Below are 25,765 nucleotides of genomic sequence, written 5' to 3' on the forward strand. Positions count from 1 at the left end.
CCACGAGAGCGGTTCTTTTAAAGAGTTACCATCTCCGAAATTAAACTCTTAAGGTCTTTACCTATCACATCCATAAACAGTCAGCTTATTAATCATAACCTCTTATCATATCATTCTGAACAGTCATAACCTTGCTTCTGCAAAAACCCAAGCCTTACTTATGATTCAGTACTACACAAATTGGTTGAATTATTTATTTACTAGTTAACTAAATGTTAGCACAGGATAAACATACACACTTAATGCATTGGAAACAGGTCCCTAGCGGACTGACTAGAATATGGCTGCTTGTTCCAAAAGACATGGAGATGGTGAGAGAGAGGGACAGACACTTAACATTTTGAAACTACTCTCACTTATACTTTGCACACGAACCGCCGCCCGCTTGGAGTAAGAAGTCATTAATGTATTCACGTGGAAATTCCTTGGTTCGCCATGTATCTCTCTGAAACGGGCTGCTTTGGAAAGGGGGTTGGTTGGGCCTTTTTTGCGGGCACGCTTGTAAGGCTCTGATTGTCCAAAAGGGATCCCAACCTGTCTTCTACTGTTCTTCTCTGCAGTTGTCCGGTATCCGGTGAGTTGTCGTGTAGTCCTGAACATAACTAAAAGTTTATTCTCCTTCCATCCGCTCTGGAAGATGCTGCTTTGAAAATAGGCTAGTCAGCCGTGTTGATGGATCCCAGTGGGGTGATGAGAGTAGTATACTACGGTGGATTGAGCCAAGTACTAGAATTGTCCCACTTCAATTTGCTTTTTTACTAAGGACAGCTAATCAGCCTTACCAGTGATTGTCCGGGAGGTGACTTTATTGTCTCTACCTTGTGTTTAGATTCAGAGTTCAAACCACTTTAAACGTGAGCTGTAGCTCAACGTCTCTGGTCTGATATGTTCATTCTTAACCATCATTTTATACAGTTCATTCAAAAGGGGCGGTTCAGTCAGGCTGACACGCTCTCTGACCTCACTCAAGGGCGTGCCTTGTCAAAAACAATGGCTCCTAAAATCATGTCCCTCTCTTAACAAAAACACTCAGAATTTTTCATGCACAATGCATCGGCTGGACACCACACATATAGTTGATAAACTTTCCAAGTTACAGTATTTCCTTTATGGAATTTTTATTGACATAAAATAACACCCAAACGTCACCAGTGTTCTCCAGATCGCCCCTGACCATTCCCCACGTCCTATGTTAGCAATATTGTTCCAGTATTCGCTTTAGAACGTGTTAGTTTCGGCGGGAGAAGGTCTGTTGAAACAAAAGCACATTCCTTAGGTGAATTTAGAGAGGGATTTGCTGAATGTTCTCTCCTTGATTTACAACTGGGTGTGAGCTGTCAACCCCCACCAGTTTTCTTCACCCTCCTCTGTGGGTGAGAAGGGGTCTGGTTGAAGTTATTTATTACAAAGCTGATCTGACCTATTTGGATCCTCACAGGAAAGTCATGACAAGCGAAATGCTTGTGTTCCTAGCTCCAACAGTGCAGTAATATCGAACAATACACACATCTAAAAGTAAAATAATGGAATTAAGTAATGTATAAATATTTGGACGAGCAAAGTCGGAGTGGCATTGACTAAAATACAGTAGAATAGAACACAGTATATACGTATGAAATGAGTAAAGCAGTATGTAAACATTATAGTAACTAGTGTTCCATTGTTAAAGTGACCAGTGATTCCATGTCTATGTACAGTTGAAGTTGGAAGTTTACATACACCTTAGCCAAATACATTTAAACTCAGTTTTTCACAATTCCTGACATTTAATCCTAGTAAAAATTCCCTGTCTTAGGTTAGTTAGGATCACCACTTTATTTTAAGAATGTGAAATGTCAGAATAATAGTAGAGAGAATTATTTATTTCAGCTTATATTTCTTTTATCACATTCCCAGTGGGTCAGAAGTTTACATACACTCAATTGGTATTTGGTAGCATTGCCTTTAAATTGTTTGACTTGGGTCAAACGTTTTGGCTAAGCTTCCACAAGCTTCCCACAATAAGTTGGGTGAATTTTGGCCCATTCCTCCTGACAGAGCTGGTGTAACGGAGTCAGGTTTGTAGGCCTCCTTGCTCGCACACGCTTTTTCAGTTCTGCCCACAAATGTTCTATAGGATTGAGGCCAGGGCTTTGTGATGGCCACTCCAATACCTTGACTTTGTTGTCTTTAAGCAATTTTGCCACAACTTTGGAAGTATGCTTGGGGTCGTTGTCCATTTGGAAGACCCATTTGCGACCAAGCTCTATCTTCCTAACTGATGTCTTGAGATGTTGCTTCAATATATACATATAATTTTACTCCTCATGATGCCATGATGCCTGCAGCAAAGCACCCCCACAACATGATGCTGCCACCCCCGTGCTTCACGGTTGGGATGGTGTTCTTCGGCTTGCAAGCCTCCCCCCTTTTCCTACAAACATAACGATGGTCATTATGGCCAAACTGTTCTATTTTTGTTTCATCAGACCACAGGACATATCTCCAAAAAGTAGGATCTTTGTCCCCATGTGCAGTTGCAAACCATAGTCTGGCTTTTTTATGGCGGTTTTGGAGCAGTGGCTTCTTCCTTGCTGAGTGGCCTTTCAGGTTATGTCGATATAGGACTCGTTTTACTGTGGATGTAAATGCTTTTGTACTTGTTTCCTCCAGCATCTTCATAAGGTCCTTCGCTGCTGTTCTGGGATTGGTTTGCACTTTTCGCACCAAAGTACGTTCATCTCTAGGAGACAGAACGTGTCTCCTTCCTGAGCGGTATGACGGCTGCGTGGTCCCAAGGTGTTTATACTTTATACTGTACTATTGTTTGTACAGTTGAACGTGGTACCTTCAGGCGTGTGGAAATTGCTCCCAAGGATGAACCAGACTTGTCGAGGTCTACTTTTTTTTTCTGAGGTCTTGGCTGATTTCTTTTGATTTTTCCATGATGTCAAGCAAAGAGGCACTGAGTTTGAAGGTAGGTCTTGAGACACATCCACAGGTACACCTCCAATTGACTCAAATTATGTCAATTAGCCTATCAGAAGCTTCAAAAGCCATGACATCATTTTCTGGAATTTTCCAAGCTTTTTCAAGGCACAGTCAACTTAGTGTATGTAAACTTCTGACCCACTGGAATTGTGATACAGTGAATTATAAGTGAAATAATCTGCCTGTAAACAATTGTTGGAAAAATGACTTGTCATGCACAAAGTAGATGTCCTAACCGACTTGCCAAATCGATAGTTTGTTATTAACAAGAAATTTGACTCCAACCTGTAATTTTTTTTCTACCCCTTGTTCTGCCCAATTTCGTGATATCCAAGGTGTTTATACCTTGGATATCACGAGTAGTTAGTCTAGTCTTGTTTCATCGCTGCAACTCCCGTACGGACTCGGGAGAGGCGAAGGTCGAGAGCTGTGCTTCCTCCGAAACACGACCCGGCCAAGCCGCACTGCTTCTTGACACAATGTCCGCTTAACCCGGAAGCCAGCCGCACCAATGTGTCAGAGGAAACACCGTACTCCTGGCGACCGTGTCAGCATGCATGCGCCTGGCACGCCACAGGAGTCGCTAGAGCGCGATGGGACAAGGACATCCCGGCCGGCCAAACACTCCCCTAACCCGGACGATGCTGGGCCAATTGTGCGCCGCCCCATGGGTCTACCGGTCACACCTGTTCTGCGACAGAGCCTGGACTGGAACCAGGATCTCTAGTGGCACAGCTAGCACTGCGATGCAGTGTGTTAGACCACTGCACCGCTGGGGATGCCGTGGGTGAATCATTTCAGATCGTCAGTGACTTGTACGTCGGGAAACTTGACGCTTTCCACCTTCTCTACTGCAGTCCTGTCAATGTAGATAGGGGCGTGCTCCCTCTGCTTTTTCCTGAAGTCCTCGATCAGCTCCTTCATTTTGTTGACGTTGAGGTTATTTTCCTGTCACCACTCCGCCAGGGCCCTCACCACCTCCCTGTAGGCTGTCTCGTCATTGTTGGTAATCAGGTCTACTATGGATGTATGTTTTGCAAATGCTTACAGTACGAAGAACAGTTTATAAAACTGCAAATCGAAATCTCTGGTAAACGGTAGGCATGTTATCTCCATTGTGTCCTCCTCCCAGAGTGCTAAGAGCCTTGGCGTGACCCTGGACAACACCCTGTCGTTCTCCGCTAACATCAAGGCGGTGACCCGATCCTGTAGGTTCATGCTCTACAACATTCGCAGAGTACGACCCTGCCTCACACAGGAAGCGGCGCAGGTCCTAATCCAGGCACTTGTCATCTCCCGTCTGGATTACTGCAACTCGCTGTTGGCGGGGCTCCCTGCCTGCGCCATTAAACCCCTACAACTCATCCAGAACGCCGCAGCCCGTCTGGTGTTCAACCATCCCAAGTTCTCTCACGTCACCCCGCTCCTCCGCACACTCCACTGGCTTCCAGTTGAAGCTCGCATCTGCTACAAGACCATGGTGCTTGCCTACGGAGCTGTGAGGGGAACGGCACCTCCGTACCTTAAGGCTCTGATCAGTCCCTACACCCAAAGAAGGGCAATGCGTTCATCCACCTCTGGCCTGCTCGCCTCCCTACCTCTGCGGAAGCACAGTTCCCGCTCAGCCCAGTCAAAACTGTTCGCTGCTCTGGCACCCCAATGGTGGAACAAGCTCCCTCACGACGCCAGGACAGCGGAGTCAATCACCACCTTCCGGAGACACCTGAAACCCCACCTCTTTAAGGAATACCTGGGATAGGATTAAATCATTCTTCTAACCCTCCCCCCCAAAAAAGATATAGATGTACTATTGTAAAGTGGTTGTTCCACTGGATATCATAAGGTGAATGCACCAATTTGTAAGTCGCTCTGGATAAGAGCGTCTGCTAAATGACATGAATGTAAATGTAAAATCTGCTATCCACTTTGTTTACATTTTTATTTTGCTAAAGGGGAAGGTCAATTTTTGCTGATGGGAGGGCCATCCATTTTCATTTGAGGTCAGATTTTCTCCAGGTGACTCTTATTATAAATAACGTATACTCCCTAATGGCCTGTCCCTTAACCTGTTGGGGCTAGGGGGCAGCATTTGCACGTCTGGATAAAAAAAATGTACCCGATTTAATCTGGTTACTAATCCTACCCAGTAACTAGAATATGCATATACTTATATGGATAGAAAACACTCTAAAGTTTCTAAAACTGTTTGAATGGTGTCTGTGAGTATAACAGAACTCATTTGGCAGGCAAAACCCTGAGACATTTTCTGACAGGAAGTGGATACCTGATGTGTTGTATTGACTTTAAACCTATCCCATTGAAAAACACAGGGGCTTAGGAATATTTTGGCACCTCCTATTGCTTCCACTAGATGTCACCAGCCTTTACAAAGTGTTTTGAGTCTTCTGGAGGGAGATCTGACAGAACAAGAGCCATGGAACGATGATGTCCCATTAGACACCTGGCGCGCGAGTTCATGTTGGGTACCCTCGTTCCAATACGTTATAAAAGAGTATGCATTCGTCCACCTTGAATATTATTCATGTTCTGGTTAAAAAAGGCCCTAATGATTTATGCTATACAACGTTTGACATGTTTGAACGAACGGAAATATATTTTTTCCCCTCGTTCATGACGAGAAGTCCGGCTGGCTTACATCATGTGCTAACGAGACGGAGATTTTTGGACATAAATGATGAGCTTTTTTGAACAAAACTACATTCGTTATGGACCTGTGATACCTGGAAGTGACATCTGATGAAGAGAATCAAAGGTAATGGATTATTTACATAGTATTTTCGATTTTAGATCTCCCCAACATGACGTCTAGTCTGTATCGCAACGCGTATTTTTCTGGGCGCAGTGCTCAGATTATTGCAAAGTGTGATTTCCCAGTAAGGTTATTTTTAAATCTGGCAAGTTGATTGCGTTCAAGAGATGTAAATCTATAATTCTTTAAATGACAATATAATATTTTACCAATGTTTTCTAATTTTAATTATTTAATTTGTGACGCTGACTTGACTGCCGGTTATTGGAGGGAAACGATTTCCTCAACATCAATGCCATAGTAAAACGCTGTTTTTGGATATAAATATGAACTTGATAGAACTAAAAATGCATGCATTGTCTAACATAATGTCCTAGGAGTGTCATCTGATGGAGATTGTAAAAGGTTAGTGCATCATTTTAGCTGGTTTTATGGTTTTGGTGACCCTGTCTTTGACTTGACAAAACATTACACACAACTCTTGTAAATGTACTGTCCTAACATACTCTAAATTTATGCTTTCGCCGTAAAACCTTTTTGAAATCGTAAAACGTGGTTAGATTAAGGAGATGGTTATCTTTCAAATGGTGTAAAATAGTTGTATTTTTGAAAAATTTGAATTTTGACATTTATTTGGATTCAAATTTGCCGCTCTTGAAATGCACCTGCTGTTGATGGAGTGCACCACGGGTGGCACGCTAGCGTCCCACCTAGCCCCAAGAGGTTAACCTCTTAGGGCTAGGGGGCAGTATTTACACCGCCGGATAAAAAACGTACCCGATTTAATCTGGTTACTACTCCTACCCAGTAACTAGAATATGCATATACTTATTAGATATGGATAGAAAACACCCTAAAGTTTCTAAAGCTGTTTGAATGGTGTCTGTGAGTATAACAGAACTCATATGGCAGGCAAAAACCTGAGATTCCTTTACAGGAAGTGGCCTGTCTGACCATTTATTGGCTTTCTTTGACATCTCTTTCCAAAACAAAGGATCTCTGCGGTAACGTGACACTTCCCACGGCTCCCATAGGCTCTCAGAGCCCGGGAAAAAGCTGAATGTCGTCATTCCAGCCCCATGCTGAAACACATTATCGCCTTTGTCAAGTGGCCGATCAGGGGACAGTGGGCTTAGGCGCATGCACTGGTCTCCCCGTCTTTCTTTTTTTTCCTCTATTTACCGAAACGCAGATTCCCGGTCGGAATATTATCGCTTTTTTACGAGATAAATTGCATAAAAATTGATTTTAAACAGCGGTTGACATGCTTCGAAGTACGGTAATGGAATATTTAGAATTTTTTTGTCACGAAATGCGCCATGCTCGTAACCCTGATTTACCATTTCGGATAGTGTCTAGAACGCACGAACAAAACGCCGCTGTTTGGATATAACGATGGATTATTTGGGACCAAACCAACATTTGTTATTGAAGTAGAAGTCCTGGGAGTGCATTCTGACGAAGAACAGCAAAGGTAATACAATTTTTGTTATAGTAAATCTGATTTTGGTGAAGGCTAAACTTGCTGGGTGTCTAAATAGCTAGCCCGTGATGGCTGGGCTATGTACTTAGCTTTTTGGTGAAAGCACATTTTGCAATATTCTGTTTTTATTCTGCATATCGAGTGCATAGAGGAGTTCTGTATCTATAATTCTTAAAATAATTGTTATGCTTTTTGTTAACGTTTATCGTGAGTAATTTAGTAAATTGTTAGTAAATTCCCCGGAAGTTTGCGGGGGGTATGCTAGTTCTGAACGTCACATGCTAATGTAAAAAGCTGTTTTTTTATATAAATATGAACTTGATTGAACAAAACATGCATGTATTGTATAACATAATGTCCTAGGGTTGTCATCTGATGAAGATCATCAAAGGTTAGTGCTGCATTTAGCTCTGGTTTGGGTTTATGTGACATTATATGCTAGCTTGAAAAATGGGTGTCTGATTATTTCTGGCTGGGTACTCTGCTGACATAATCTAATGTTTTGCTTTCGTTGTAAAGCCTTTTTGAAATCGGACAGTGTGGTTAGATTAACGAGAGTCTTGTCTTTAAATAGCTGTAAAATAGTCATATGTTTGAGAAATTGAAGTAATAGCATTTCTAAGGTATTTGAAAATCGCGCCACAGGATTCAACTGGAAGTTACGTAGGTGGGACGATTTGGTGCCACCTAGCTCAGAGAGGTTAAAGGGGCAGCTGAACATTTTTGTCTCACCTAATGATTGTGGTTGATTGAGCATGGATCACTCCTAAGGACTTTTATTCATAAACCTTTTGTAATTTCTTATCAAAACTTTAATCTTTAGTCCTTCTAGATTTGTGTGCTACTACATTTCTAATTAGGAGCACATGTACTCCTTGTAAAATGTTAGATTTTTTTTAATATCAACGTTGCGCCCTGAAGTATAATAAATAAGCCACATCACTTAGCCTTTTATGGTAGGGTTGATGAAATTCTGCTTTTACTTTTGTGGTTATACAGTGGGGCAAAAAAGTATTTAGTCAGCCACCAATTGTGCAAGTTCTCCCACTTAAAAAGATGAGGCCTGTAATTTTAGATACACGTCAACCATGACAGACAAAATGAGGGGGAAAAAATCCAGAAAATCAAATTGTAGGATTTTTAATTTATTTATTTGCAAATTATGGTGGAAAATAAGTATTTGGTCACCTACAAACAAGCAAGATTTCTGGCTCTCACAGACCTGTAACTTCTTCTTTAACCTCTTACATCTAGACGTTCCGCTAGCGGAACACCTGCTCCAATATCCAATGATAGGCGTGGCGCGAATTACAAATCTCAAAAATACAAAAACTTCAATTTCTCAAACATATGACTATTTCACAGCATTTTAAAGACAAGACTCTCCTTTATCTAACCACACTGTCCGATTTCAAAAAGGCTTTACAGCAAAAGCAAAACATTAGATTATGTCAGCAGAGTACCCAGCCAGAAATAATCAGACACCCATTTTTCAAGCTAGCATATAATGTCACAAAAAACAAAACCACAGCTAAATGCAGCACTAACCTTTGATGATCTTCATCAGATGACACACCTAGGACATTATGTTATACAATACATGCATGTTTTGTTCAATCAAGTTCATATTTATATCAAAAACCAGCTTTTTACATTAGCATGTGACGTTCAGAACTAGCATACCCCCCGCAAACCTCGGGTGAATTTACTAAATTACTCACGATAAACGTTCACAAAAAACATAATTATTTTAAGAATTATAGATACAGAACTCCTTTGTGCAATCGAGGTGTCCGATTTTAAAATAGCTTTTTGGTGAAAGCACATTTTGCAATATTCTGAGTAGATAGCCCAGCCATCACGGCTAGCTATTTAGACACCCACCAAGTTTAGCCCTGACCAAAGTCAGATTTACTATTAGAAAAGTTTGATTACCTTTGGTGTTCTTCGTCAGAATGCACTCCCAGGACTGCTACTTCAATAACAAATGTTGGTTTGGTTCAAAATAATCCATAGTTATATCCAAATAGCGGCGTTTTGTTCGTGCGTTCAAGACACTATCCGAAGTGTAAATAAGGGTCACGAGCATGGCGCATTTTCGTGACAAAAGATTTCTAAATATTCCATTACCGTACTTCGAAGCATGTCAACCGCTGTTTAAAATCAATTTTTATGCCATTTTTCTCGTAAAAAAGCGATAATATTCCGACCGGGAATCTGCGTTTAGGTAAACAGACGAAAGAAAACAAGGCATGGGGTCGACTCGGGCACGCGCCTGAGTCTCACAGTACTGTGACCAGCCACTATCCAAACGCGCTACTTTTTTTCAGCCAGAGCCTGCAAAGCCACGATTCAGCTTTTTGCCGCCTTCTGAGAGCCCATGGGAGCCGTAGGAAGTGTCACGTAACAGCAGAGATCCCCTGTAATGGATAGAGATAATCAAGAAGGCCAAGAAATTGTCAGACAGGGCACTTCCTGCATGGAATCTTCTCAGGTTTTGGCCTGCCAAATGAGTTCTGTTATACTCAGACACCATTCAAACAGTTTTAGAAACTTTGGAGTGTTTTCTATCCAAAGCTAATAATTATATGCATATTCTAGTTTCTGGGCAGGAGTAATAATCAGATTTAAATCGGGTACGTTTTTTTATCCGGCCGTGAAAATACTGCCCCCTAGCCATAACAGGTTAACCTGTTGGGTCTAGGGGGCAGCATTTGCACGTCTGGATAAAAAAAATGTACCCGATTTAATCTGGTTACTAATCCTACCCAGTAACTAGAATATGCATATACTTATTATATATGGATAGAAAACACTCTAAAGTTTCCAAAACTGTTTGAATGGTGTCTGTGAGTATAACAGAACTCATTTGGCAGGCAAAACCCTGAGACATTTTCTGACAGGAAGTGGATACCTGATGTGTTGTATTGACTTTAAACCTATCCCATTGAAAAACACAGGGGTTTAGGAATATTTTGGCACTTCCTATTGCTTCCACTAGATGTCACCAGCCTTTACAAAGTGTTTTGAGTCTTCTGGAGGGAGATCTGACCGAACAAGAGCCATGGAACGGTGATGTCCCATTAGACACCTGGCGCGCTACTTCATGTTGGGTACCCTCGTTCCAATACGTTATAAAAGGCTATGCATTCGTCCACCTTGAATATTATTCATGTTCTGGTTAAAAAAGGCCCTAATGATTTATGCTATACAACGTTTGACATGTTTGAACGAACGGAAATATATTTTTTCCCCTCGTTCATGACGAGAAGTCCGGCTGGCTTACATCATGTGCTAACGAGACGGAGATTTTTGGACATAAATGATGAGCTTTTTTGAACAAAACTACATTCGTTATGGACCTGTGATACCTGGAAGTGACATCTGATGAAGAGAATCAAAGGTAATGGATTATTTACATAGTATTTTCGATTTTAGATCTCCCCAACATGACGTCTAGTCTGTATCGCAACGCGTATTTTTCTGGGCACAGTGCTCAGATTATTGCAAAGTGTGATTTCCCAGTAAGGTTATTTTTAAATCTGGCAAGTTGATTGCGTTCAAAAGATGTAAATCTATAATTCTTTAAATGACAATATAATATTTTACCAATGTTTTCTAATTTTAATTATTTAATTTGTGACGCTGACTTGACTGCCGGTTATTGGAGGGAAACGATTTCCTCAACATCAATGCCATAGTAAAACGCTGTTTTTGTATATAAATATGAACTTGATAGAACTAAAAATGCATGCATTGTCTAACATAATGTCCTAGGAGTGTCATCTGATGGAGATTGTAAAAGGTTAGTGTATCATTTTAGCTGGTTTTATGGTTTTGGTGACCCTGTCTTTGACTTGACAAAACATTACACACAACTCTTGTAAATGTACTGTCCTAACATACTCTAAATTTATGCTTTCGCCGTAAAACCTTTTTGAAATCGTAAAACGTGGTTAGATTAAGGAGATGTTTATCTTTCAAATGGTGTAACATAGTTGTATTTTTGAAAAATTTGAATTTTGACATTTATTTGGATTCAAATTTGCCGCTCTTGAAATGCACCTGCTGTTGATGGAGTGCACCACGGGTGGCACGCTAGCGTCCCACCTAGCCCCAAGAGGTTAAGAGGCTCCTCTGTCCTCCACTCATTACCTGTATTAGTGGCACCTGTTTGAACTTGTTATCAGTATAAACAACACCTGTCCACAACCTCAAACAGTCACACTCCAAACTCCACTATGGCCAAGACCAAAGAGCTGTCAAAGAACACCAGAAACAAAATTGTAGACCTGCACCAGCCTGGGAAGACTGAATCTGCAATAGGTAAGCAGCTTGGTTTGAAGAAATCAACTGTGGGAGCAATTATTAGGAAATGGAAGACATACAAGACCACTGATAATCTCCCTCGATCTGGGGCTCCACGCAAGATCTCACCCCGTGGGGTCAAAATGATCACAAGAACGGTGAGCAAAAATCCCAGAACCACACGGGGGGACCTAGTGAATGACCTGCAGAGAGCTGGGACCAAAGTAACAAAGCCTACCATCAGTAACACACTACACCGCCAGGGTCTCAAATCCTGCAGTGCCAGACGTGTCCAGGCCCGTCTGAAGTTTGCTAGAGAGCATTTGGATGATCCAGAAGAGGATTGGGAGAATGTCATATGGTCAGATGAAACCAAAATAAAACTTTTTGGTAAAAACTCAACTCGTCGTGTTTGGAGAACAAAGAATGCTGAGTTGCATCCAAAGAACACCATACCTACTGTGAAGCATGGGGGTGGAAACATCATGCTTTGGGGCTGTTTTTCTGCAAAGGGACCAGGACGACTGATCCGTGTAAAGGAAAGAATGAATGGGGCCATGTATCGTGAGATTTTGAGTGAAAACCTCCATCAGCAAGGGCATTGAAGATGAAACGTGGCTGGGTCTTTCAGCATGACAATGATCCCAAACACACCGCCCGGGCAACGAAGGAGTGGCTTCGTAAGAAGCATTTCAAGGTCCTGGAGTGGCCTAGCCAGTCTCCAGATCTCAACCCCATAGAAAATCTTTGGAGGGAGTTGAAAGTCCGTGTTGCCCAGCGACAGCCCCAAAACATCACTGCTCTAGAGGAGATCTGCATGGAGGAATGGGCCAAAATACCAGCAACAGTGTGTGAAAACCTTGTGAAGACTTACAGAAAATGTTTGACCTGTGTCATTGCCAACAAAGGGCATATAACAAAGTATTGAGAAACTTTTGTTATTGACCAAATACTTATTTTCCACCATAATTTGCAAATAAATTCATTAAAAATCCTACAATGTGATTTTCTGGATTTTTTTAAAATCATTTTGTCTGTCATAGTTGAAGTGTACCTATGATTAAAATTACAGGCCACTCATCTTTTTAAGTGGGAGAACTTGCACAATTGGTGGCTGACTAAATACTTTTTTGCCCCAATGTAACTTGTAAATGACACTGTTAAGCCTTTCTATTGAGATACTGTATCAACATGGTTATATAACTTATGATTGTAGACGTCACCCGTCATATCTTTATGATTATAACTTTGCCTAAATGGTGTAATTTGGTGTATCACCTTATCAAAATCTCACCCAATAATAACCTTCTCAGACATTTTCCTTGGCATACATTGCTATTTGTTTTTCAGGTTGAATACATGTGAATTTGGCCCTGCAATTCATCATCAAAATTACTAACAAATTTCCATTCGTTTTTTTTCTAATTTCTTTCCCTGTGTAGGTGGGGTCGAGGATTTGGACTGTTGGGCTCAATCTTCGGAATCGACAGTGCAATGAACCAGCCAAACAGTGTCTATGGAATTTTCTTTTATGTCTTTCAACTGTTACTAGGTAAGACTAGATTCCACAGCCACCTGATGGGATTCCCAAACATGCTATTCAAAGTATGGAGAGAATTTAGTTGACAAGCCTCCTTGAATAGTCACTTTGGGCAATTTGTGCTGACACACCATCCTGTCAGGCCCTCACTCCCTCTTTACCATATTTGACTGCACCCTGGCTCAGATAAGTCCTGAGTTAGGCCTTACCTCTCAGATTAAAAAATAAAAGACTTACAAAATGTAAGCATATACAACATTAACCTAATAAACGTTCTGTAGGAATTGGGTTTGTGCAGTAGGCCTAATACATTGCCACATTCACATATTGGCATGGTCTGCCAATATTGGTGTTCTCAGACCAGGTATTCCCAAACCAGAGGTACGCGCAATGCCGTCGTGGGTACACCAAAAAGTGATTCATAATTTAAAAAAAGTTAAGTAACATTTTTCTTCACATTTTCAAACAATCCATTTATATTTTCCAACGGGGCAATACATTTGGGTGAGGTATTTTTCTTGCCTGAGTAGCCTCGTTTCACTGCCAAAAATAAAATGTAAACTATCTAGTGTTGAGCAAAATAACAACACAATGTCAAATGCAGGTAGCCTAGTCAAATAATTAACATCCAATCACATTAACCGTTCCTCTCTTGTGGGAATTCCACTAACGTTCCGTATGTAGCCAAACTTAGCTGCTGCTCATTCCGTTTGCTCGAAAATGGATAAACATTTTATTTTTATTTTTTTAAACTAAGGCCCATAGAGACACATACCAGCAGCACTGCACCTGTCGATGACACAAGTTGTTCTGCTTCCACGAGCAGATCCAATGCTGGCGTCAGTAATTCTACATTTGTTGTTAGCTCAGCTAGCATGGACCCTGACAGTTGTGAGTCTGATGCGGCCGAAGAGCTACTGCCTCCTTACCCGGGAAAGCACCGAACAACAGACAGGGACGTTGGACCATCGAAGAGGCGCAAATATGATGAGAACTACATTGATTTGGGCTTCACTTATATTGGGAGTAGTGCCTTTCCTCAGCCACAGTGTGATAAATGTGCGTAAGTACTATCTCACAACTCGATGAAACCTTCACTATTGCGCAGACATTTAGAAACAAAACATTCCAATTTGAAAAATAAGCCACAGGAGTTTGAGCGAGAATTAAGACTACTTTCGAGTAGTAAGACGTGTATAAAAGCAACAGATACCATTAATAAGAAGGGGCTAGAAGCGTCTTATATGGTGAGCTACCGAGTGTCTAGGACGGGCAAGCCCAATACTATTGTGGAGGACTTAATTCTTCCTGCTGCCATGGATATGGCTGGGACAATCCTGGGGGAAAAGGCCAAAAAAACTATACAGACAAAGCCTTCATCAAACAACACTGTTTCACGACACATCAGTGACATGGCAGGAGATGTTTTGAAACAATTACTGCTTCACATACAAGCCAGCGAATTATATGCATTACAGCTGGATGAGTCAACGGATGTGGCGGGCCTGGCACATCTCCTGGTTTATGTCCGTTACATTTATGGGGGGGTCAATTAAGGAAGACATCCTCTTCTGCAAACCACTGGAAACCAGGACAACAGGAGAGGATATTTTTAAAGAACTGGACAGCTTTGTGACATCAAATGGACTTTGGTGGTCAAGATGTGTTGGTATCTGTACTGATCGTGCAAAAGCCATGACAGGGAGACATAATGGAGTGGTAACATGCATGCAAGCAGTTGCTCCTGACACCACTTGGGTACACTGCAGCATCCAAGAGGCTCTTACTGCCAAGGGAATGCCTGACCGCTTGAAAGACATTTTGGACACTACAGTGAAAATTGTTAACTTTGTTAAAGCAAGGCCCCTGAACTCTCGTGTTTTTTCTGCACTTTGCAATGACATGGACAGCGACCATGTAATGCTTTTACAACATACGCTGGTTATCAAGAGGCAAAGAATTGACACGTTTTTTTTTTTTTTAATTGAGACGAGCTTAAAGTTATTTTTACTGACCATAATTTTCACTTGTCTGACCGCTTGCATGATGAGTTTCTCACACAACTGGCCTATCTGGGTGATGTTTTTTCTCGCCTGAATGATCTGAATCTAGGATTACAGGGACTCTCCAACTATATTCAATGTGCGGGACAAAATTGAGGCTATGATTAAGAAGTTGGAGCTCTTCTCTGACTGCATTAACAAGGACAACACACAGGTCTTTCCATCGTTGTATGATTTTATGTGCAAATGTACTCAAGTTTACGGGACAATGTCAAATGTGATATAGCGAAGCACCGGAGTGAGTTGGTTGCGCAATTACACAGGTACTTTACCAAAACGGATGACACACTAGATTCGTTATCCATTTCATGCCCTGCCTCCAGTCAACTTACTGATATCTGAACAAGAGAGCCTCATCAAAATTGCAACAAGCGGTTCTGTGAAAATTTGATTATAATATCCTGTTAGGGACAGACGTGCCGCTAGCGGAACGCCTCACCAATATCCAATGGTATAGAGTGGGGCGAATTACAAATACCTCAAATGCAAAAACGTAAATTTTTCAAACATATGACTATTTTACACCATTTTAAAGACAAGACTCTCCTTTATCTAACCACATTGTCCGATTTCAAAAAGGCTTTACAACGAAAGCAAAACATTAGATTATGTCAGAGTACCCAGCCAGAAATAATCACACACCCATTTTCAAAGCAAGCATATATGTCACAAAAAACAAAACCATAGCTAAATGCAGCACTAACCTTTGATCTTCATCAGATGACACTCCTAGGACATTATGTTATACAATACATGCATGTTTTGTTCAATCAAGTTCATATTTATATCAAAAACCAGCTTTTTACATTAGCATGTTTTGTTCAGAACTAGCATACTAGCAAACTTCTGGTGAATTTACTAAATTACTCACGATAAACATAACAATTATTTTAAGAATTACAGATACAGAACTCCTTTATGCAATCGCGGTGTCAGATTTTAAAATAGCTTTTCGGTGAAAGCACATTTTGCAATATTCTGAGGAGATAGCCCGGCCATCATGGCTAGCTATTTTGACACCCACCAAGTTTGGCACTCAACAAACTCAGATTTACTATAAGAAAAATTGGATTACCTTTGCTGTTCTTCGTCAGAATGCACTCCCAGGACTTCTACTTCAACATCCAATGTTGTTTTGGTTCCAAATAATCCATAGTTATATCCAAATAGCTCCGTTTTGTTCGTGCGTTCAAATCACTATCCGAAGGGTGACGCACCGGCGCGTTTCGTGACAATTTTTTTTTAAATATTCCATTACCGTACTTCAGAGCATGTCAAACGCTGTTTAAAATCAATTTTTGTGATTTTTCTCGTAAAATGGCGATAATATTCCAACCGGGAGACGTTGTATCCGTTCAAACACTGAAAGAAGAAAATGGAATCGTCACATGCACGCGCGCACCAGTGTCATTGTTCTCAGAAGTACCACTCTCCAAAACCCCTGCTGTTTTTCGCCCAGAGACTGCAGAGTTATCATTCCACGTTCTGGCGCCTTCTGAGAGCCAATTAAAGCCTTAGAAAATGTCACGTTACATCATAGATCCTGTTTTTTTCGATAAAGAGGCAGCAGAAGGCCAAGAAATGGTCAGACAGGGCACTTCCCATATAGAATCTTCTCAGGTTTTGGCCTGCCATATGAGTTCTGTTATACTCACAGACACCATTCAAACAGTTTTAGAAACTTTAGGGTGTTTTCTATCCAAATCTACTAATTATATGCATATTCTAGTTTCTGGGCAGGAGTAATAACCAGATTAAATCGGGTACGTTTTTTTTATCCGGACGTGAAAATACTGCCCTCTATCCCAAACAGGATAATCAGAAGCCACTGCCAGATTTCTGAATTGGGCTGCGCTCAGAGTATCCTTTCTTGAAAAGTCGCGCTGTTAAGACACTGATGCCCTTTGCAATCATGTATCTATGTGAGAGTGGATTCTCGGCCCTCACGAGCATGAAAATTAAATACAGGCACAGACTGTTTGTGGAAAATGATTTAAGACTGGAACTCTCCAATAAAACCCAACATTGCAGAGTTATGTGCATTCTTTCAAGCACACCCTTCTCATTAACCTGTGGTGAGTTATTCACAATTTTCGATGAACAAATAAGGTTTTATATGTAAGAATGTTAAATAAAGTGCAAAATTATTGGTTATTATAATATTATTATTATTATTATTATTATTATTTGTGCTTTGGTCCTATAAGAGCTCTTTGTCACTTCCCACGAGCAGGGTGTGACAACACACTCTTATGTTTAATAAATGTATCCTGTGTGTGTGGCAGGCTTACAATGATGGCAAAAAAACATTTGAGAGTTCGCTGACCCTGGTGCTAGAGGGGGTACACAGCTGGAGGTTGAATGTTTTTGAAGGGGTACGTGACTAAACAGTTTGGGAACCACTGTGTCAGACCATATTATATTTCAAAACTCGAGCTATGATAACAAAATAGATCAGTTGTATTACTTGCGAGGCACAGCTGAGTATACTTGTAAATAATTCACTTTTATTTTACTGGACTGATGGCGCCTCCATTTAATGGTCAGTCTCGGGACGGAGACGGAGAGAGCAGCAAAGGGTCCGTCTCTTACGGGTCCATCTCCCTGCTCTCTCCTTTTCCCCAGCGCATCTGACCAGATAGATGAGACACTGTGCTCCACCTAATGTGTGAAAAATAAAATATTTCTCGGTATTAAGGAAGAATGCGGGCACACTTGTTTGCCTAATCAAACTGACGCATGTGGAAGGCTTTAGACAAAAGGGGAAAGTATATATTTGGACGTGAGGGAGAGATTAAGTGAATTCATGTTTTTGGGGACAAGCTTTGATGAGGGGACCTGGTCCTCTCAACCAGTATACTATGTGAGAGACATTTTGACAGCAGCACCGAAAGCAACAAAAATTAAAATAGTATCGAATAAGTACCGATGTTTAGGTATACCGTACAACACTAATTAGAGGAGTGAAACCTAAAGCGTCCTTTCAGTGTCCTCCATAGAATTAGGAACACTTGACTATGTCCTTCACCACTGTGTATATTTTTAGAGGTCAAAGCCACTTAAATTTGGATGCATAAATATTATATGCTTGTTAACAAACTTATTATAGGGATCAACAAATAGATTCAGCCGTGGGACGATTTTTTTTATTTTTATTTTTATATATTTTTTATTACGGGGATGGTCGGGGCTGGAACATAATTCTAAATAATTTGGGGACTGCAAATTGACCGCAAGAAGCTCAAACCGATAACATTTATATTTTCACATCTTGCTTACGTTTGTATACGATCACATCTCTATTTTATGCGTGGGAATACTTTGGAACAGATTTCCAAAATGTAAAATCACTTGGAGCTTATTTGCCTGTGCTTTTACAGTCTTATGTCCAACAATTTTTTTTTTTTTTTTTAAATAAATAGTAATAAACTTGGGGGGGAAAATAAAATCACCCACGGGCCAAAGTCGGCCCACGGGAAGCCAGTTGTGGGAACCCTGCTCTATTATATACCTGAAATGTTGGTGTCCTTAAGGTAGTAGGCCTAGATCAGTGTAATAATGCTTCTTGCTGCACCCCTCTAAGGGCCCCTTCCCTGTGTGAAGTCATACTATACACTCCCGCCTGACTGTCTGATGTCCTTGTGGCAGGTTGGAGGTTTTTCTGACTCAGTCCTGCTGGTTTAGATCTGTTCCCCTGCTGACTGGCCTAAGGGCCCTGCTTAGCCAACTGGTGCTGCCTCAGAACTAGAGCCAGATTACCCATATCTATTTACTACACAGCTGGATTTGACTAACACAACAGTGGTACAGTGGGTGAAACTTGTCCAGGCCTTGTTGGGTTAGTGAAGATAAGTTATTAAAAAAAAAAAAATCATTTAGACACGTAGGTTGAAGGGACCATAGATTAGCTGGTGTCTCAGAATGGGAATTCTCCTAAAAAGAGCTTGAGCGAGAGGGCCTTTTCATCTGTGGCCACTGGACATTGTGGACATTTTTTATTCTCATGATCAAGTCAGCTAAGAAGACTTAGGCCAAAAGATATGGCCTAAGGCTTACTGTACATTTGGTTTCTGTTGCCCCATTCTTGCTGCTTCTTTCACACTGTATTTACACAGTTCCCCCTGTTAACTAAAAACCGGTAGCTTTTAACCTTATCCTGTAGCACTCCCGCCCTTGTACAGAATATGTGAGCACTGTTTGTCCCTTTCCCCTCTAATATAATTTCATCACTATGAATAGAAGCCTGTGCCAGAACCAGAACATGTCTGTTTAGAATGTCCTCTACTCTAGAACACCTGCTCTTCTTCCTCCTTTAACCAGAGGGTCCTGTGTCCTGTCATGTATCTGGCTCAGTGGTTTACTTTCTTAAGCAGACCTTTGTTCAAACACTTATTTGAAGTCATCAGAAAGAAAGGAGGACCAAGATAAAATGCCTTTATTTGTATGGCATGTTCAATGGAAACAAAGTTTAAAAACGCCAACGCTTTTCGGGTACATGGCCTTCGTCAGTGAGTGCAAAGATATGATAATCTTTGATTTGATCAACCCTGATTTTGAAGAGTGGTTGGTTACAGAAATAATTTAACACCTAGTAAGCAATACTATACACATTAAAAAGTGAAATACTGTAGATATGTTAGCAGAAATGCATCTCAAGGCTAGAAGCATCAGAACCCCGAGAAAGGCAGTTCCAACCCTGAATATAACTGGTCACAGTGTTAAGAATAGGATAACCATTTATTTTATAGTACACTATTACACAGCTAACAAGGACCACAACAGTCTAAATATAGCTGAGGGAAATAGAGCAAAATGTCCACTAGATGACAGCAAAGGGACCTCTCACGACCCTACAGGAAAGGGGAGAAATCCATATCTTAATTTAAACCAGCGTACTTAGTGGCCTGTAGTTTGCAAATAAAAAAACTTTCCCTTTGGTTTAGCTGTTTAAGATGGTCCCCTTTTCTAATTGAGGCTGGAACATGATCAATGCCCATAGCTTGTAGGGAGGCAGGGTTGCAATGCTGTAAGGACTTGTAGTGCCTTGCCATGGGGTAGTCTTCATTGCCTACCCATATGGCATACTTGTGTTCAACTAAGTGGTCTTGAAGGCGTCTCTTTGTCCGTCCAATGTATAACACCTTGCACTGTGGACATTCCAATCAAATCAAATTTTAATTGGTCACATACACATGGTTAGCAGATGTTATTGCCAGTGTAGTGAAATGCTTATACACTTAAGGTTTTCTGGGCTAACAATGTAAGAAATAATGCATAAAAAAAAACTAAATACTGCACAGTTTCCTAAGGACTAGAAGCGAAGCTGCCATCTCTATCGGCGCCATCTTGCCTTCAAGATGATGCCGATAAATCTGTAACCACATTAGTGGTTTTACAGTTAATGAAATGCTTGACTTGATACTCCATTTTAGAAGCTGTCAACAAAATACTTGCATTTAAATGAGCCCCTGGTTTTGTGGTATAGCAAAGTTTTTGAGAGTCACCAGGAAGATAGCTGTAGACTAATTTGTCATTTAGGGTAGGACATCACTTAAAGCTTTTAACTGGTGGCTCTGGGAAGACTTGGCGTAGTGGCGTATCAGTTTGGAAGATTCCCCAATTCTTTTTAATTATTATTTTAATGTGCTCTGCTTCAGTCCTGTATTTTGTGAGAAAGTACACTCTGGTGCATCACGAGGCGCTCCCCTTCGCAACATGTTCTCTCTGTCAAGTCGTCCAGCCCTATTACCTACATCTTTCCGGACCTGAGTGCCGTAGCCCCGATTTCAAGAAGCGATTCTCCAATTCAGCAGATTTGACACTAGTCTGTTTCCTGATCGCAAATTCTGCGGATTCTTTGGAATTGGCCATATGGAATGTTCTTTTAGCCTTTTGGGTTGGAAGCTGTCTGCCCTCAGAATCAAGGTCCAAAAAATGTTAGCCTTGCTGTACTCCATAGTGTGATGTTAGTTTATGCTGTTAAGGTATTGGTGGAAGAAAATAAGTTAATCTTCTGAGCCAGATCAGAACAGGCAAACATCAATATAGTATCCCCACCATATAATCCGGTCAAATAACTGGTTTTTAGAAGGATCTAAACTGAAGTATTTTTCCCATAAGTACAAACCAGCGTAGTAAGGGCTGTAGCAAGCTCACATGGTACATCCTTTGACTTGTTCTGAAAGACAGATGTTATTATTAGAGTCCATTCAGTCAGTGAGACGATGAATTCTGTGGGAGGCATCTGTCTCAGGCCGGGTACTCGAGAAATGGTGCATAGCTGCCAATCCTTTTTCATGTTCAATGATGGTGTATAGAGACTCCACATCCATGTTGACTAAGTCATTTCAAAAACTTTCTGGGTTTGATTGAGCTTGCCTGGCTTATTGGACCAAGACAAGTCCTAAAACTGCAAACCCTTTTCCCTATATAGTGCACTACTTTTGACCAGATTCCTATGGGCCCTGTTCAAAAGTAGTGCACTATATGGGAAATAGGATGCCATTAACAGCCAGGTGTCTGATCTCTGTATTTATGTACATCAACGTCAAGCATGAGTAAGCAAATAAGTGTTAAGACTTCAAGCTGACTGGCTCTCATACAAAGTCACCAAATGTATTCCCCCCTGATTCAAGGTCCAGGCATTTCGTGACCACTGTTTTTATCCAACACTCTTGCTTTTGTCTTTTCCATGTAGTAGTGTTTGTCAAAGTGATTATATTTCTTCACTGCCACCTTTGCACAGTATGTCTTACTGTACTTGTTTGTGCAGTGCACGTCATGGCAGTAGCCTAAGCCCCTGCTCTCTTATGTGGTTGGTTACAGGAATCACCGTGAGTGCGATGGCTGCCCTGATCCTCATGACGACGTCTATCCTATCGGTGATGGGCTCGCTCTATCTGGGCTACATCCTCTACTTTGTCCTCAAGGACTTCTGCATCATCTGCATCACCACATATGCACTGAACTTCATTCTCTTTATGCTCAACTACAAGCGACTGGTTTACTTGAATGAGGCCTGGAAGCAGCAGGTGCCAGCCAAACAGGACTAAGATGGGTTGTATAGTACAGTAGGCAAGTGAAAAATATAACAAACAAAAAATGAAATGTGACCTCTTGAACAGAACATTTTGACTTGCCACCAGGAGACCTTGCTTCCAAAACAATGTTTATTCTGCTGTGTGTTATAAAAGAAACAAGGTTACCTTAAAAAAAAAAAATTGGGCCAGACATCTCTCAAGTTCATTGTTGCATACGTGATGGAAGGATATAAAAAAAGAGGGGGAATAATTTGTTTCTTTAAAAAAAAAAAAAATTATCCAACCCCTGTGACACAGGTGATAAATAGGGTTATGGGGGTAAAAACACATTCAATCCAAGCAAGCAGGAAAGCAAAGGCAGAATGCCGGTCTTCACTGTGGAAGATGGGAGGACAGGACACCCTTCTGAACCAGAAGGACCAGAACATGGAAGAAAACTGGGACTTATAAAAAGGTGTATACTTGAAATAAATAGGAAGGTCCTGTTCCTGCACACCTGCCCGGATCCGGAAGCTAGCTGTAACATTACTACAACCTGAGCGGAACTGAAAAATGGGTCAGAATACAAAATGCATGGTCATGGGGTGAACAATCATACAGTTCGCAGCAGCAGCTATGATTCCATGAGGAGAGAGAAACAACAAAGACCATACAATAGTTTTTATGTTTACACTTTACAGCAATTTTATTTTGTCTTTTGAAAAGGACCACTAATATGAAACATTTGAGATTGTGTGTAATTCAGTCACATTATTGTGTTTTTGTTTTCTTTTAGAAATTCTGTAAATAGCTGCTGAGCAGTATTCCAGGCTAGATTGTGATTTAGTGTTAACATAGACTTTAAGTAAAATCAAATAATTGAATCACAAAATGAGGAACAAAAAAGTAACTGAAATCAAGTCGTCATCTGAGTATATATGAAGATCTGTTTTGCAGTCAGTCAGTGTGTGACATCTTAAGTTCCTACAATCCCAAGCGAGGCATGCTGCTCTAAGTTGTGTGGATCTAATGTAAGTCAAGTCAAGTGCTCACTGATCAGTTCTTTCTCAGTCGCACTCACTGAGGTCCCAAGGCATCTGATAAGCCCTTCCTCAGTGTTCAACTATTTACACTGGAAAACAAAGTCCAGGTAGTCCCAGGTGTTTTATTTAGATTTCTTACGTTTGGTGCCTAATGAACATGGCCCTAGTTCATTTCTCCTCTGCCGAGACTACTTACTCTCCATAATGGCACCTTCACTGTCTTGTCTTTTATTACGTGTGAAAAGCATTCCTGACACCACACGCTACTGTAGGAGTGGGATCCATTAAGACTTATGTGCCTAAAAGAGATGAAGAGAATTACCTTTATTTTGTTGGGAGGAGGGATATATGTAATGTATCACTACTTTTTGCTCATTCTCACCATTGTTAGATTTTTTTATTTTTATTACCTGAATTGGGTACTTAAATGCTATGTTAGTGTCTCACCCCTCTCCTGTATATTCTAATGGTAATGTAGCACATGCGGCTAAACAAGCAATGATTGTCTGTCCGCTCGGTGGTGGTGGTGGTGGTAGTAGTAGTAGGCTGTTTTGTTAAAAAAAAGCTCTTAAGGCATTTTTGTAGGTTACTGTTGTTGGTTGAGAAGTAAGGTGCATTGTCTCTCTCTTAATGGTACAACAGCACTGTTTGTGGGGAAGGAAACCACACAGTACTCGGTGTCCTTGCCACTACCTCTCAGTATTGCCTAAGGTGTGTGGAACAAACCAAGCCAGTTGGAACGTCCAGAACCAGCGCCAAGGGAAGCAGACTAGCTGATAGATCAGCTTAAAGCCATTCAACTCCAAATAATATTGCACTTGTTTGTGAGGTTGCTTTCCAATGCAACATCCCCTGGCTCACATTGAACAATCTCATTGATATGGTTTTAAATGGGCACTTATCATAGCTACATGTTATATTTCAGATTGTTACACAAGTTGGTTTATGAGGTACATATTGTTTGCATTGTAACTCACTCACTAGCTCTGCACTTGGTATTCAAAACATGGTTGTTGCATCAGAATTTTAGCAGTGACAAACTCACTGAGGTCATTGGGCATGATGACACTGATCAAGAAATAAGCCTGTGTGCTCACTTCTAAAGCTCCACTCCTGGAGGTTGATTTAAAGTAATCTGGTTGCACAGTACAGACTTTCCTATGGGTTACTCACTGTGTCTATGTTGGCACTGTCAGCCATCAACAAACTACAATAGCAATCGTTGCTACAGTAGTTCAGTAATGTTGGGACATAAACCATGTTACTATGGAATTATTTGGGAGACTTAATAATAGTCCCACAATTCCAGAGAGGTGGGTGGGGAATATGTTTGGCTTATTAAATCACACAAGTCAAAGTCCCTAAAAGAAGCTTACATGCGGTGTTCCTTACCTGTTAGATAAAGAGTCACCACATTTGACGTATGTTTTTACGTCAAATTAAAATAATTTATTAATAAAGTCAATAGAAATACAGCTAAATGCATAATACGCCCTCGGCTAATCTTGATCAGTGTCCTGTTCATGAAGTGTTGAGTGAATTCTAAAAGGTCCCAAGATTTCGAACTAAGACAGTCATGTTCGCTGCATCAACAAATGCCATCAAAAGTGCCTTCTGTTGGCTAGTTGGCAAGAGCACAAGCAGATCTGAGACCAGGCTACTCCATAGACCTTGTGGGTAGAAATGACCCACCAAAAAGCCCCGTCTTGTATTTAAACGGTCATTGTTCTTTTTTCCCCTTTTTTTCCCCCAATTCTCTTAACTATATTTTCAGTACATTCGTCTTAAAATGTTATCTTTAATTTCTCTGTTATTAGAGATGGACACTTGTTTCTGAAAAAAAAAAAAAAATACATTGTCCAAATTACAATATTTCTTTCTCTGACTGTGAATTAGTGAAATAGTTATTTCTCCCCTAATGTTGTATAAATGGACTCCATTAGTAACTACACCCAGCTGTATAGAGTTAAAATTATGGGTTATTTTAGTAGAAAAAGGATTGGAGGTCTAGGAATCCATGTCATCACATTTCTTTGTGGGAGGAAGACTAGGTTTGCTTTTGTATTTGCCAAATATTAAGTTGAAAAAATGCTGTATTTTCTTACATGGAACAAGTGTTACATGAATGGTTGATGAGATGGGTGCAGAGAAACAATCGGATGAAATTCTGTATTTGTGAGAAACTGTTGCGGAAGTTGACACGAGTGAACATTTTTAATTGTGTCGTTGTGTGGAAATGGTCTACCATTAAAACACCTTCTGAAGTGAGTTTTCTGTGCCTCTTCCTATGACATCTCACTCTTGAATTAATAATATTTCACTGAAAATATGTAACTGAAAATCTTATCAACTAGCAAAATGTTTAATTGGCAACAGCTATTCAATGTTTGCTGTCTCAACACGTAACGTTGGGTGTTGAAAATAACTTAAATCCATTGGGTTGATAATGTCAAGGTTTCACAGTATAAAGCTGTGGAGGTTCTCTTCCAGGGAACGGACTTACTGGTAAGGAAGGAACAATATTTAAGAATCTCTACAGTTCATTACTACGGGCTAGATTCAATCTGGA

General features: G+C 40.7%; 1 protein-coding gene across 1 annotated transcript in view; it reads left to right on the forward strand.

The window, feature by feature from the left end:
• The window catches only part of LOC106567394 (vitamin K epoxide reductase complex subunit 1-like protein 1), a 32,351-nt gene extending 6,887 nt beyond the window's left edge, over nucleotides 1-25,464 (forward strand). Inside the window, exons 2-3 of the mRNA XM_014136576.3 lie at nucleotides 12,974-13,083; nucleotides 21,960-25,464. Of these exons, the coding sequence (XP_013992051.1) occupies nucleotides 12,974-13,083; nucleotides 21,960-22,186 (337 nt within the window). The 3' untranslated portion in view covers nucleotides 22,187-25,464. The remainder of the gene's footprint in view (nucleotides 1-12,973; nucleotides 13,084-21,959) is intronic.
• The last annotated feature ends 301 nt before the right edge of the window (nucleotides 25,465-25,765 follow it).

The sequence above is a fragment of the Salmo salar genome, chromosome 13 (assembly GCF_965601325.2).
Source record: "Salmo salar chromosome 13, fSalSal1, whole genome shotgun sequence".
Classification (NCBI taxonomy): Eukaryota; Metazoa; Chordata; class Actinopteri; order Salmoniformes; family Salmonidae; genus Salmo; species Salmo salar.